Raw genomic sequence first — 12,895 nt, forward strand, 5'->3', positions numbered from 1 at the left:
TAGCTAAAATTTAGCGGAATAATTTTGCTTAAATCCACCCCTATTCCTTCTTAACAAGATTCGAGGGAGACTGTCAAATACATTCCTATTAAAGGGCAGTTGGACCAAATAACACAAAGGAAGAAAGAATTACAATACTCTTTAAAAACAGAAGAATTAAACAATTGCTTAAATAGACAATAAAGAAAGCCCTATTTGGTATAATAGACTCTGTAATAAAGGGTTTTAGACCTCCAGAGGCTATACGAATTGTCAAATTTTAAGAGATATACCCCCTGAGAAGGATAGGCGTGGCTTCCAGCGTAGACTTCTTCATGGCAATCTCGCCGGTAAATTGGCACAATAACTGACATTGGGGCTTGGTCCTTGGTTAGTCGCACCTTGCCACCTGATTCAATATCTTGGGTGTCCACTAAAAAAAACAAGAAAAAACATTTGTATTGAGGTGCATAAAGAGAGCTTGTCAACTTTTAAAAATAGTAGGCTACTATCATATTTAAACTCTGCACCCCAGAATTTTTTTTGGGGACGTCTTTCATTCGAGATGAAAAGAGGGATGGAGGAAAGTCTAATATAAAAATATAAACTTTTAATTTTTAAGGTAATTTTAAATGTTTTATAATAGATAATCTTTAAAGTTTTCAGCTCACGGAGACAAAGTGGAATACTCAAAACTTGGTTGGGGTTACCGAAGAGGGAGGAATTCATATATCCAGATACTCACCAGCAAAATGAAAAAATCAAACAGGGACAACTGGGTCATCACTTATCAGAGACTTTTAGTACGATTAAATAAGGTTTGGCTTGGTTTAGATTCCTAAAATCCTAACATAATCGTTGTCTTGTTTTTACACTAAATACACATACTTTAAACATAAGGACCACAAGGTCTTTTCTACTATTAATAACTCACTACAGGATCAAATTTCTTGAGGCCAATACAGCTACGCACGCTACTCCTCCATCCAAATATATTCAAAGACTTCCTCTTTCCACCCTCCTAAGAAGTTCCAATACCTCTTAAATCTTTCCTTGCAACATCCTCTCACCCCATTCGGAGAGGACCTGCTTTTTGTTTCGCCCTATTCAGATGACTGACAAGGACAATCTTTGGCAATCTGTTATTTTTCATCCGCGGAACGTGTCCTAGCCATATCAACCTTTTTTTTTTATTATTATTATAGGCCTAGAAAGGCAGATTGAACCATATCTTCGTAAAGCATACCGTTAGAGATACGGTCAGTCAGTTGGATACCCAAAACAATCTGTAGACAATTAGTCTGGAAAAAATATGGAAGCTCAAAGGAAACATGTCTTTCTAGTCCCTGGCTATGTATTTTCAGGCTTTCGGACGAACATTTAAGGAGTATCATTGAGTTTATACCGACTAATTTCGTTGTTACTGTGGTAGCAATACCCATCCCCCAAAAAGAAATTCCTGTTAATCTTTTGTATAACGCGAGGGGGACGGAGTAAGGGATCACCTTCCCCGAGATCCAAAAACTCCTTGGATCTTTAGGCCTTTCGTATTAAAGTTGTCAAATAAAATATGTTTTTTTCATTATTGATTTCCCTTTCCACGATTTTTTACTGTTGACTGCACCAAAAAAAATTCGGTGGCTACGATTGCTATTCAGAGGCTATGAGACGGTTGTTTTTTTTTGGGGGGGGGGATAGAAATGCATTCATATAATTGCTATTCTAATATTACTTTTTTTTTAAATAATTAGATATATAACCTGCTTCATCGGGGTCACTTTCTTCATCTTCAATATCAGATATATGGACGGAAACGTTTGAGTCTTCAGTTGGAGGAGTCCACTCAAACAGAACTCCAAAACCAATATCATACGAGTCTGTGGCAAACTCCCAGTAAAGGCAGGATCCCTCTTCTTGAGTCGGTACTCGGACCTAACAAAATCGGAAATAAAAATCAATAGTAATATCGATGATACATAATAGGTACTTGCCCTCCCCCCGTCCTCTAAGCCAAAAGTAAGAAATTCCTTAAACGCATCAGATCAGACCATTTCTTTGTTCTTTAATTCTATCTCATTTAAAGCACCTTGCATTTTAAAACCATTCTATTTAAAATTACTTTCTGAATAATTTTTACATGATAAACTGGTTTAAATAAATATATAAATTAACTGATTAACATGAAAAAAAGCATTTTTCCATGCTTAACAATGGTCTGCGTAGCGCATGTACCGATCTCCTCATTCTCTGCCTTGGGCCGCGTGCGCAATGCGTGGTTAGTGGCAAATCATCCACACTTGCCGTGTTTTCCCCAGGTTTCTCCAGGTACACATTTGGAGCGGGGTCGATTCTAGCTGAGGTTAAAAAGTCACACCACTGACCCCCGTTATTAACCAAATTATTAGCGACACCAGGAATCAAACTCCTACCCTAAGATACAAAGGATTTCAAGTCTAACGTTTCAACCACTGGGGTAGAACGGTTTTTAATAAATTAATTTTAATAGCTAGATTCATGAAATTAATTCCACGAATTAATTAGTCAGAATTTAAAAATTTTAAATCAAACAAACTAGACTTAGATGTCGTAATTGAACTGATTACATTAATTCAATAAATTTTCAATTTTATAAATAACAATAATCTAAAATTATAAAGTGTAAATTTTTCTTGATCTGTATTTTTGAACAATATGAACTTTACTTTTAATAATGAAAGTGGTGATAAACATCAACTGTAAAGGGTTTACAATGTTTTAATACCAGTACCATTCGGTTCCGCGAGAGTTAACAAATTTTCGACGGAACGCCTAATCGATTCAAATTAATTATCATCTAATGTCTGATCTTCCATCATTTTAAGCTTTTCTACTTAAAAATTACAATATCAGATCAGAATTTGTACAATTCTTTAAACATTTTTAGAGATTTCCAAATTTTATGGGATTGAACATGAAAGCAAGCAACACATCGTGGCTTCTTATCCAGCACAGTAATCCCTCAAATATTAATTTTTGTATGTAATTCCGTATAACCGCAAATTCTTTTAGGCTCCCTAAAGGAATTTTAGAGGGTGGCAATTATACACAGTTAATAGTTATATTTTCATTTGCGAATCGGTTTAAAAAATTGAAAAATTAAAATTTTATTGTGTATAGTCGTTGAGAAAGCATTGAGATAAAAAGAAGTGAACTTGGCTTGGAATAGCGCTATGATCATATCATACGGAGGGTCGAACAGCCATGCTGGCGAACACAATGAGCAAAATGAACAGAAGTAGGTGACAGAAGGTTGACCCTGCCCATTTCTCTTTGCTCTAATGTGTTATATCTAAGTTTGAAGCTATATCGGAACCAGCAAAATTTTTTACAAGAAGCTGGGTCTTACCAGAGGTGAAGGTTAAAGAAGAAATCTAGAAAATTTAAAATAATTCATCAGAAATCTGTTTAGATCACCGTCATTATAAATAGAGGAGAAGGTCGACGCACAAAGGATAGGCTGGTCATAAAAAGTAAAGTTAGGTCAGTGCATATCAATTATATTTTTACGGTTTGCAACGATCTTTGCATAATCAATTTGGACACCTTTTTGATGAATAGCCTACGTTAGGATAACACAGGAAAATAAAGATATTAGATTGGCCTAGCTTGTACGACTCAAACACATGCCTGTCAAATATCAAAATCTGGGGTCTCACCAAATAAGCGGGGACCCAAAAAGGTCTGAATTTAAATTACTTACGGTAACTATTTCGCCATGGCCTACTTTGATGATCATTTCTTTTTCTTCACGTCGGATAGAATCTTTGAATTCTTTTATATCTTTTCGAGTCCACATCGAGGCAGGAAGGATTTCTTTCACTGGTATTCCATCAACTGGTAAAGCTAAAAATAAAAGATTCCTTTAAAGTTCGTGGGTTCAGTATCAAGATGGATGAAGTTTGACCTTTTCGATTTTGTCGATCTAGTTCGACTTTTTGACAATTTCATAGTTTTCATCGATCAAATTCGACACTTTGACAGTTTCACATTTTCATAGTTTCAGTTCATTAACACGGCTGAAATCAAATAATTTTTGCGCATTCACTAGTCTCTATTACAAAATGACCATCAAAATTCCTATTTATGAGTGCTAGTTGAGTTGCTTTCTAAATTAGCTTAAAAATAATGGTAAATTACTAAGCTTAGAAAGACTTAAAGCTAAATTAGCCAAGAAATGATGTTAAGGTGTTAGCTACTAGATGATATGATACTGGAAGGAGACCTATTCCTTACGAAACAAAGTAATCAGCAATTGTATCTTGAGTTTCTTTGACTATGTTTTGCGAAAGTTTATAGAATCTAATATAGTTTAATTCAATGAAAGAAAATGGCAAAGATTGTCCATAAAATATACAATTGATCCAAAAATACTAACACCTATACAACTTAAGAAGTGTGACATAAAAAAAAAGGTTCAGAAGGTATGATTCACTAACGGAATTCCTCAATGTCAAAATCGAATAACGATTTTGCACCTAAACCCTTGACTAGCTCTTAACTTTCTGCGTTCTTAAACATATTGACAAAATGTGAACTAAGAGCCAAATTCCCATTCCATAAAAAGCCAAATTAGAATCCAGTGCAAATGCTGTGTAGTTTACTAGGCAATAATTTTCTCGAGGGGTGCCAATCCTTAAGGTTACCCTGCAGAGCTGAAAAGTCCACCCTGGTGCCAAGCAAGCAGGATGTCCCTGTCGGGGATAGAGACGGAAAAAGGAACTTATGACGGAGCGGAGACCCAAAACCATCTAACACCACAAGAACAGCTCCAACCTTGTTTAGCCAGCCTATCGTCGTCAGGACATTGTACGATTTTTTTCCACTCTTTCGAACGATCGATTTCGGCACTCTGAATGACCCTTTGTTGCTTACCTACAAACAATTCTGTCTATTCCTAATCGACATCTCAACACTTTTCCTGACAGCAAAATTATAGTACGAGTGAAATTATCCTACCCCGTTTATTTGTTTTCACTAAAAATGGCTGAACAAAGAATTCAAGTGATACAACTTTATTAGCCGGACTATGGAGCGATCAAAAAAAGAATTCAAAATCTTTATTCACGTTTTTTTGGGAAATGATCTTTCTAGCAGTACGAAAATTTGGCTATATAAGTCGGAAAATGAGAAGGAATAATACCTGAAAATGGCAAACAATGATGACAAATGGGCTTGCACCCATTCTTCATACTCATGTATGTTAGGAAATACGAGGAAATTGCAATCAAATCCAACATAACGTATTCTTTATTACTTTTCCCCGTTGCTCCTTTTATGGCGTTAATCCGTTTGACATTTGAACAAAACAATCATTAGTCAAAGCAACAATTTAAATATAATAATTATATGTATCAGAACATTGATGCTTCTGGTCATCCAGAAAAAAGATGTTAAATTGAAAATAATTACGATTATTTTGACCATTGAAAGATTAAGTCTTTGTATATAGCCAATAGTCCATTTTTCTCGTTAGCAGGCTGTGGACAGTAGGCCGAGATTAAGCCTCTTCCAACTTCCAACTTTGGCAAGATTCACATGGAATGTGAAATTAGATGCATCGCTCACACTCACGTTTTTACGAAACATATTCCGATAATCTATATTGACATTCCAATCATACACTCGGGAAACATGGAAATTTGGAGCTCCCTACGGTGTGTCTGGAAACTCAGACAATGTTTGAGCAATATAGAAAGCAACTAGTCATTTCCAAACATCTTTCCTTTCACCGGTTTCTTCAAAATTTGTCACGTCTTCTAAAATAATATGAAATATTCAAAACGTTTGTTTATGAAATTTAAAGGCATTCCTTGGAATTGTGGCGTGACTCGTTAAGCTCAGGCAGAGTCGACTCCACCAAAGGGTACCCGGAGAAATCGGTGGAAGGTAGGGAAGGAAGAGTGTTCAAAAGCGCGGCATAGTTGGTGTCCGACACCCCATTTCATTCTTGGCTGAACGGCCATAAAATCAGCACCACCAGTTTGGACAATAGAGTCCAGTGCCACATTCTTGGAACCAAAAGATTGATACTAAAATAATATTGATCTTCCGTATGAATTCAGTCCTGAATAGAGAAACTATAGTCCCATAAAACCCCACTAGCTACCTGCCCTTTGCAAACAGAATGAAGTTGAAGTTGAACAGAATGAAGTTTAAAAGGCTGAAGTTGAACAGAATGAAGTCAGAAAGAATGGAGTTGCAGTTGAACAGGATGAAATTTCCACAGAATGAAGTTAAAGCCGAACAGGATAAAGTTGAACAGAATGAAGGACTGAATGTCAAATTGGCTTTCTATAAAAAAAACAACCAATGACATGCAGCACTATACAGTGAAATTACTAACTTAAGTACAAAAACATAAATAATAAACATTATTTTTATTCTTTTGTTTTTCCTTCTTTTTTTTATTTTTGCTCTGCGATGAGTGCCATGCGTTCAAATTTCAAAACCCACGCATAAGCGCATGAATTCCCCTTGTATTTGCAAATATATACGATGCACTTCAGAAGTATCAAAATCGATTAGGTGTCAGGGAACAGAGAATTAAGTTTGTTTTAAGCATAAACTCCGTGTTTTAACACCGTCTTTAATAAGCATATCAAATAGTAATAATAAAAAAAAAACACTTCTTGGTTTACCTTGGTAGCAACAGAGCACAGAATAGATTTTTTTGTAATTTATGTATCGACCGTCCATGTAGTGTGAATTAATTAAAATGTAACTTTTATTTTATATTGCCTTTCCCCTAGAGCCGTTAGAGCAATATTAATATTATTATCAGAGACATCACAAGCAGAAATGTTTGGGGCGGTAGGGAAATAGATTTTACCGACTGACTGGTCCTTTTCACCAGTTGATTTGGGCGACGATTCATTTTACCGACTGGCTGAAAACATTTGGGGAGAGAGCGCCCCTCCCCCATTAGTGATAATCCTGGTTATTATATGTGATTTTGTAATTGTTGACACTATGCCATTTAATCGATGGTGAAGAAATAAAATCGAAATTTTGATGCCGCAGCCCTTTCATTGGCAAAGTCAGCCGAAGTTGCTACGACACTTCGCGTTGCCAAAACACTGTAAATAAAATTTTGAGTACAACTCCTAGCTTATCTGTACTGACCCACAACACAGAACGGTTATCTGCAAGAGGGGGCAGCTCTGAGTCAATACTTGAATAACGTGTTTTTAAGACGCTGCTCCCACGTTTGGAATAGTCTCCTGGGGGATATTATCCCTGTAACCTGCCTGTTGATTCCTTTAAAAGTAAGTTCAACAGACACAAACTCTGACCCTATGTTTCAGTTGTTAGTTGTCATGGAAAAGGAAAAAAAACAACATCTCACACAGCTTTAGCTTTAGTTTGGGTTTAAGTAATGTGTTAAATCCCTTTGCAAGCTCTTTGAGCTACTATTTATTAGGGAACTTGAAAAAGTTTGCCATACCCCTTCACACCAAATTGGATTTAAGCTAGGTACCGGGTGTGCCAACGCTTTAACCGCATGTGGAGTCATATGGAGAAAGCCTTGTTTTGGGGGGATATGATGTCAGACGTGCATTCAACTCTCTTATCCATGCAGTGATGCTTATCCATGCTAAAATCTGGTAAATGTGGACGTTTACCGTAACAGACATTTACCATACGAGGTAGGCAAGAAACAACTATAGTAAAGTAAATTCAGCTGAATTAAAAGCTATTTCAAATGAAATGATGTATTACTCACGCGACGTTTCACTGAGATTCTCTTCTTGTCCTTCTCTTTCTCCATCTACAGAAGGGGTGTCTCCATTAAGGCTCCCTAAAAAAAAGAAGGAAGAAGATACTTATTTCAATCTAGTTTGATTTGAATTTAATTTTTAGCTATAATTAACGTTAGTTAATTTTTAGCTATAATTAACGTTAGTTAATTTTACTGAAACTTTATTTTATTCCAATCTCAAATCAATTTTTAGATATAAAGAATTACTTACATTTATTTATCAAAAGACTGTGGTGTCAGGTTGAACTAGCTTTTTTCAAATTGGATTACTAAAAACTTAATTCGGTTGATGAACTTAATAAATATATATATATATATATATTTATATATATACATATATATATATATATATATATATATATATATAATATATATATATATATATATATATATATATATATATATATATATATATATATATATATATATATATATATATATATATAACTAGCTGTTGGGGTGGCGCTTCGCGCCACCCCAACACCTAGTTGGTGGGGCGCTTCGCGCCCCCCCAAGCACCCCTGCGCGCGTAAGTCGTTACGCGCCATATTAGTTACGCGCCATTGTAGCTGTGTCCCTGTGTCCCACCTGTGAATATAGATAGATTTATATATGTGTTTCAAACTACGTAAAAATTGCGAATATACAACATTTTTGGCTTTCCCACTACTGGAAGCTTTCCGTTTCCAATTGCCAGCAATTGATCTGAAAATGTTTGACCAGAGTCATCGTTTTGCAATCGGACACGCATATTTGTAGTTAATTTTAATATTTTTACGTGTGCCCATAAATTAGAATTTTTCAGGCAAGCATTCATTTCGTCTGCAGGAGTTAAACTACGTAAAAATTGCGAATATACAACATTCTTGGCTTTCCCATTGTCTGTGCATATACAAAGCCGTATGCACTAATAATGACGTCATATGCAAACGCTCTTTTTACAAACAAACAAACATGCATACACACAACTCGTTTTTATATAGATAGATAGATAGGTCGATACAATACAAATTAACTGCGTAAAACTTGCGAATATACAACATTTTTCGCTGTCCAATTGTCGCTGCATATAAATAGATTGTCAGGTTTACCGACCCTCGAACATGCAACGCACAATTGTCCATGGGAAAAACAATCAGTATTAAGATCTATACCACATTTTTCTAATGATTGACCTTGAGCTTTGTTAATGGTGATTGCAAATGCTAATCGAATTGGGAATTGCAATCTTTTAAATTGAAAAGGCAGATCCGTTGGAATCATGGGAATGCGAGGAATAAGAACAGCCCGACCCTCAAAAGGCCCTGTCAAGATTGTGGCCTCTATTAGGTTTTCCATTGTTTTTTTTACGGCAAGTCGCGTGCCATTGCAAAGCTTTGGTGGGTTGATATTTCTTAAAAGTATTATTGGTACGCCTATTTTTAGTTGTAGCACGTGTGGTGGAAACCCTGAAAGATCTATGGAATTTAAAAATTCAGATGGATAATTAACCGCTTCATTTGCTTCCAAAACTGTGTCGACTGACTTGTAAAGGACTGCCTGGTCTCGAATCCTGGTCAAAACAATATTGTTGATTTCGTGGACGTCTATATTTTTGGGTGCGAGAATCGCTCTTTCACTTAGCCATTTATTATTTTTATAATTTTTTAGAATATTCGGAAATACTTTTTCAATCAATTAATTTTTGGACGTCACTAAATTACAGAAATCAGCAGGTAGTTGTATACGTCCTGAAATTGAGCCTATCGTATCATAAATGTCTTTTTGTTCCGACGTTAACTTGGAAATGTTATTTTGTACAAACGACAATAGATCATTCGCACTGTAACTTTTTTCACGATCCAATTCTACACATGTCGAAACAGCAGCGATACGGTTAGGTGAAGGCATTCCCAAATCCTGAAGAGGTTTGTTTGCCATACGTACGCACAAATCTTCTATAATAACTAAAGTGTAGTTATAAATTTCTGATGTAAAATCAAAAGTCATATCTGACGTCTCTAACTGTTTTCGATGGAGTATATCTTCGGACATTTTTGACTTATATTTTTCCCATAACTCTGTAGGAGCTGATGGAGAGCAAGTTGTTAAAATGATGCCAAACAATGCACGAATTTGACTTGGGGTTGACGTTTCGCACTAATGGGGAATATGGAACAACCCACTGGTTATCTACTTCGATGGTGGTACCGTTGCCATTGTAGGTTCTTCAGTCATTTTACAATTAGAAATTTCTCTTTCAACGGTCTTCTTACAATTAAAAATTTGTCTTTGAACGATATTCTTAAATACCTGTGTCCTGGTCGTCATTTATATTCCCTGTGTCCCGGCCGTCATTTGTGTCCCGGTATCCCAGTCTGTAATTTCTCTTTGAGTGTCCCGGTCGTTATTTATATTCCCTCTGTCCCGGTCGTCATTTGTGTCCCGGTCTGTAATTTCTCTTTGAGTGTTTTTTCTTTTTAGTATTTTTTAGTTTTTACATTTTTTCTTTTTTCAGTTTTCTTTTTCTTCTTTATTTTTCAGCTTCACTATGAAATACATATCGCCGAACCTTTGTTTTTTTAACTAAAATCTGGTAGGCATTGATGACCTTATCCGAGTCAAAATCCCAAACCCAATCATCATCGCTATCATTTTCAGTTTTGATATGTTTTGACTCTCGCTGTCCAGGTGGATCTTCATCTAACTGCGCGGTTTTGCGTTCTTTAGCCTCAAGCCTGTTTCCTTGCTGTTCTTTTGATTCCTCGGCACGCTTTCTTTTCTGACTTTCTCTATCAGCAGCAAGTTTTTTGGCATAGACTCTTTGAGCATCTTCATCGGCTTTTGCCATTGTAAGTTCATCAGTCATTTTAAACTTAAACATTAATAGATTTCTACGTGAACATATATGTCTTAAATATCTTTAATGACGTCACCGTCATAGCAAAAATGACGACAACTAACTTCATGACGTCAGCTGACACAGAAACATGACGTCACCTGATCCACAGACAGACACACAGACAGACAACTTATTTTTATATATATAGATAAATCAACGAAAATCGTTGATTTAGCTAAGCTAATAAAAGAATAAAAAAACCATAAATAAAACAAAATTAAATCTTTACGTTAATACATGTGAAAGCTTAAAGCTTGGAATAAATGCTTCAAGAGATATTACTTGTATTATAATACTACAATCGGAAAGGACACAAAATGGACAAAACTGCCTTCAGAGGGGGCCATGACGATAAAAAGGAAAAACAAAGCGAGATTTCTGGCACAAAAGATGAATTGATGTAACAGCCAGGCATATAATGCTCAAGACATTTGGACAGTGAAAAAGTTTGCTAATGTCTCAAATTTTCTTAGGCAAACTTTAATCCTTATTGTGCCTATTTATTTTTTTTCCTCTTATATATTTTTCTTTAGCAGATTATTTCCCTTTATATCGACGGAAAAAAGTAACCGAAGCACGGTTTGCACGAAGAAGGGATGGAGGATGAGTGTGCGTAGTAGTGTTGACCTCAGGCGGCTTGGTGCTACAGTAAGTTGTTAGTAGTAGTATTAGTTTGTATGAAGCAGCCAAGAAACAATTGAAAAGCACCGCTTCAAGACATAAACAAAACTTTAGCCACCCACAGTCTAATTAATTTTTAACAAAAAATCTCACATAATTTAGATCAGATATTCTGAAATGTTTGTTATAAAATTTAGGAGTCAAAGTGGCCAGTTTAAACAAAATTTAAACTTGAATTTAAAGCTGTGATACATTTTTTGCTGCTCAATTTACTCCATTTCTTGTGCTAATTTCATCTACCTCAGTAAAACGATCCTCCAAGAGCTGAAATTCCTTTAATAGAAGTTATGCTTCCTTCAATCACAAAATTTGTTTCTCTTGTTATGTTTTTCATAACCTGTGAATGCGATAAAAGGAGATTACTCTTCCTTGTACTGCCTAGGATATCTCCAAATTCTGCTAAATTTTCTTCTCTACAAGATGATCCCGAGTTTGTTAACCACCCCCCTCCCCCACTCTTCACTAATAGAACTATGATTCATAGGGGTTAAAAACTAGAATTTAGCTGAATCTATAGACTATAAAGGTCATAATACACCCCCCCCCTCATCTTTAGCTCAAAATAATCTGCCAAAATATATGTTAAAACAGATGTGTTGACAAGATCTCCCAAACTATTTTAAAGTAACATTGAAACTTGGTTAAAATTTAGACACTACTGCTAAATAGTTGTAATACAAGTCGAAAAACAAAACTCCTATAAAAATACCCCTGAATTTTCCGATTTCACTAAACTATGACCAGAAAACCCCTCTCGATGAAAAAACCGATGAAAAAAAGGGGGGTTGAATCCCACCTTCACTAGGCCAACAACAATTCAGCAATCCTATAACAGTTTAGAGTAATAGCTATTGATAGTAAGTAGAATTGTTATTATTTTTTTGCTAATTTTTGTTCCTCCTACTCTCCTTTGCTATTCTTTATCTCTTTGTTTCCAATTGTGGAAACCCATGAGTTTGTCTTTTCAACCCTTGTTCTGAACCCAATCCTAATGTCTTTTTGTTCAAATCAAACGCGAATTCAATACATTATATCTGCAACAGTCACGCAATATATTAAATTATCCCCTTTTAATCCATACTGTTGTTCCATATGCTTGATTTCTTACTTAAGTTGTCTCTACTCAATTCTCTATTGTTAGTTTTTCGTAACATTAAATGCAAATTTGACACGCGTTGTTTTTGATAGTGATTCTATACACTAAACCGTATTTCAAATCCTAAACCAACTGAAGCCAAATGAAACAAAGCAACTGATGTCACTAGCACTGCAAGCATTGTCTCAACAATAAATAAAATATCAAAAACGTAGACAGTATTAGTCATATTAATGGCCTGTCTATACCATTCACGATTTGTCTCTGGGCGGCCCATAAGTTTAGAGCGTTATAAGCTTTCTGATATTCTCTTAAACTAACCTTCAATGGGTTGCTCAGCATCAAGTGAGGGTAGAGGAGCTTGATTAATTGGTGTATTCTGTCGGAGGAGTTGGCTCATATACTGATGATAATGATGCTCTTGAAGCTGCTTAATTAGAATATTTTGCTAAAAGAAAAA

The 12,895-nt window shown here is 35.6% G+C and overlaps 1 protein-coding gene across 2 annotated transcripts in view; it reads right to left on the reverse strand.

Annotated features, from left to right (window-relative positions):
• The window catches only part of LOC136028926 (Golgi resident protein GCP60-like), a gene marked incomplete at its 5' end in the record, with an annotated part of 39,578 nt that extends 26,695 nt beyond the window's left edge, over window positions 1-12,883 (reverse strand). For both annotated transcript variants that reach the window (XM_065706902.1, XM_065706903.1), the window contains 5 exon segments: window positions 273-412; window positions 1,740-1,911; window positions 3,719-3,861; window positions 7,742-7,816; window positions 12,757-12,883. In XM_065706902.1, the coding sequence (XP_065562974.1) occupies window positions 273-412; window positions 1,740-1,911; window positions 3,719-3,861; window positions 7,742-7,816; window positions 12,757-12,883 (657 nt within the window).
• Window positions 12,884-12,895: the final 12 nt, after the last annotated feature.

Source organism: Artemia franciscana, chromosome 7 (assembly GCF_032884065.1).
Source record: "Artemia franciscana chromosome 7, ASM3288406v1, whole genome shotgun sequence".
NCBI classification, from domain to species: domain Eukaryota; kingdom Metazoa; phylum Arthropoda; class Branchiopoda; order Anostraca; family Artemiidae; genus Artemia; species Artemia franciscana.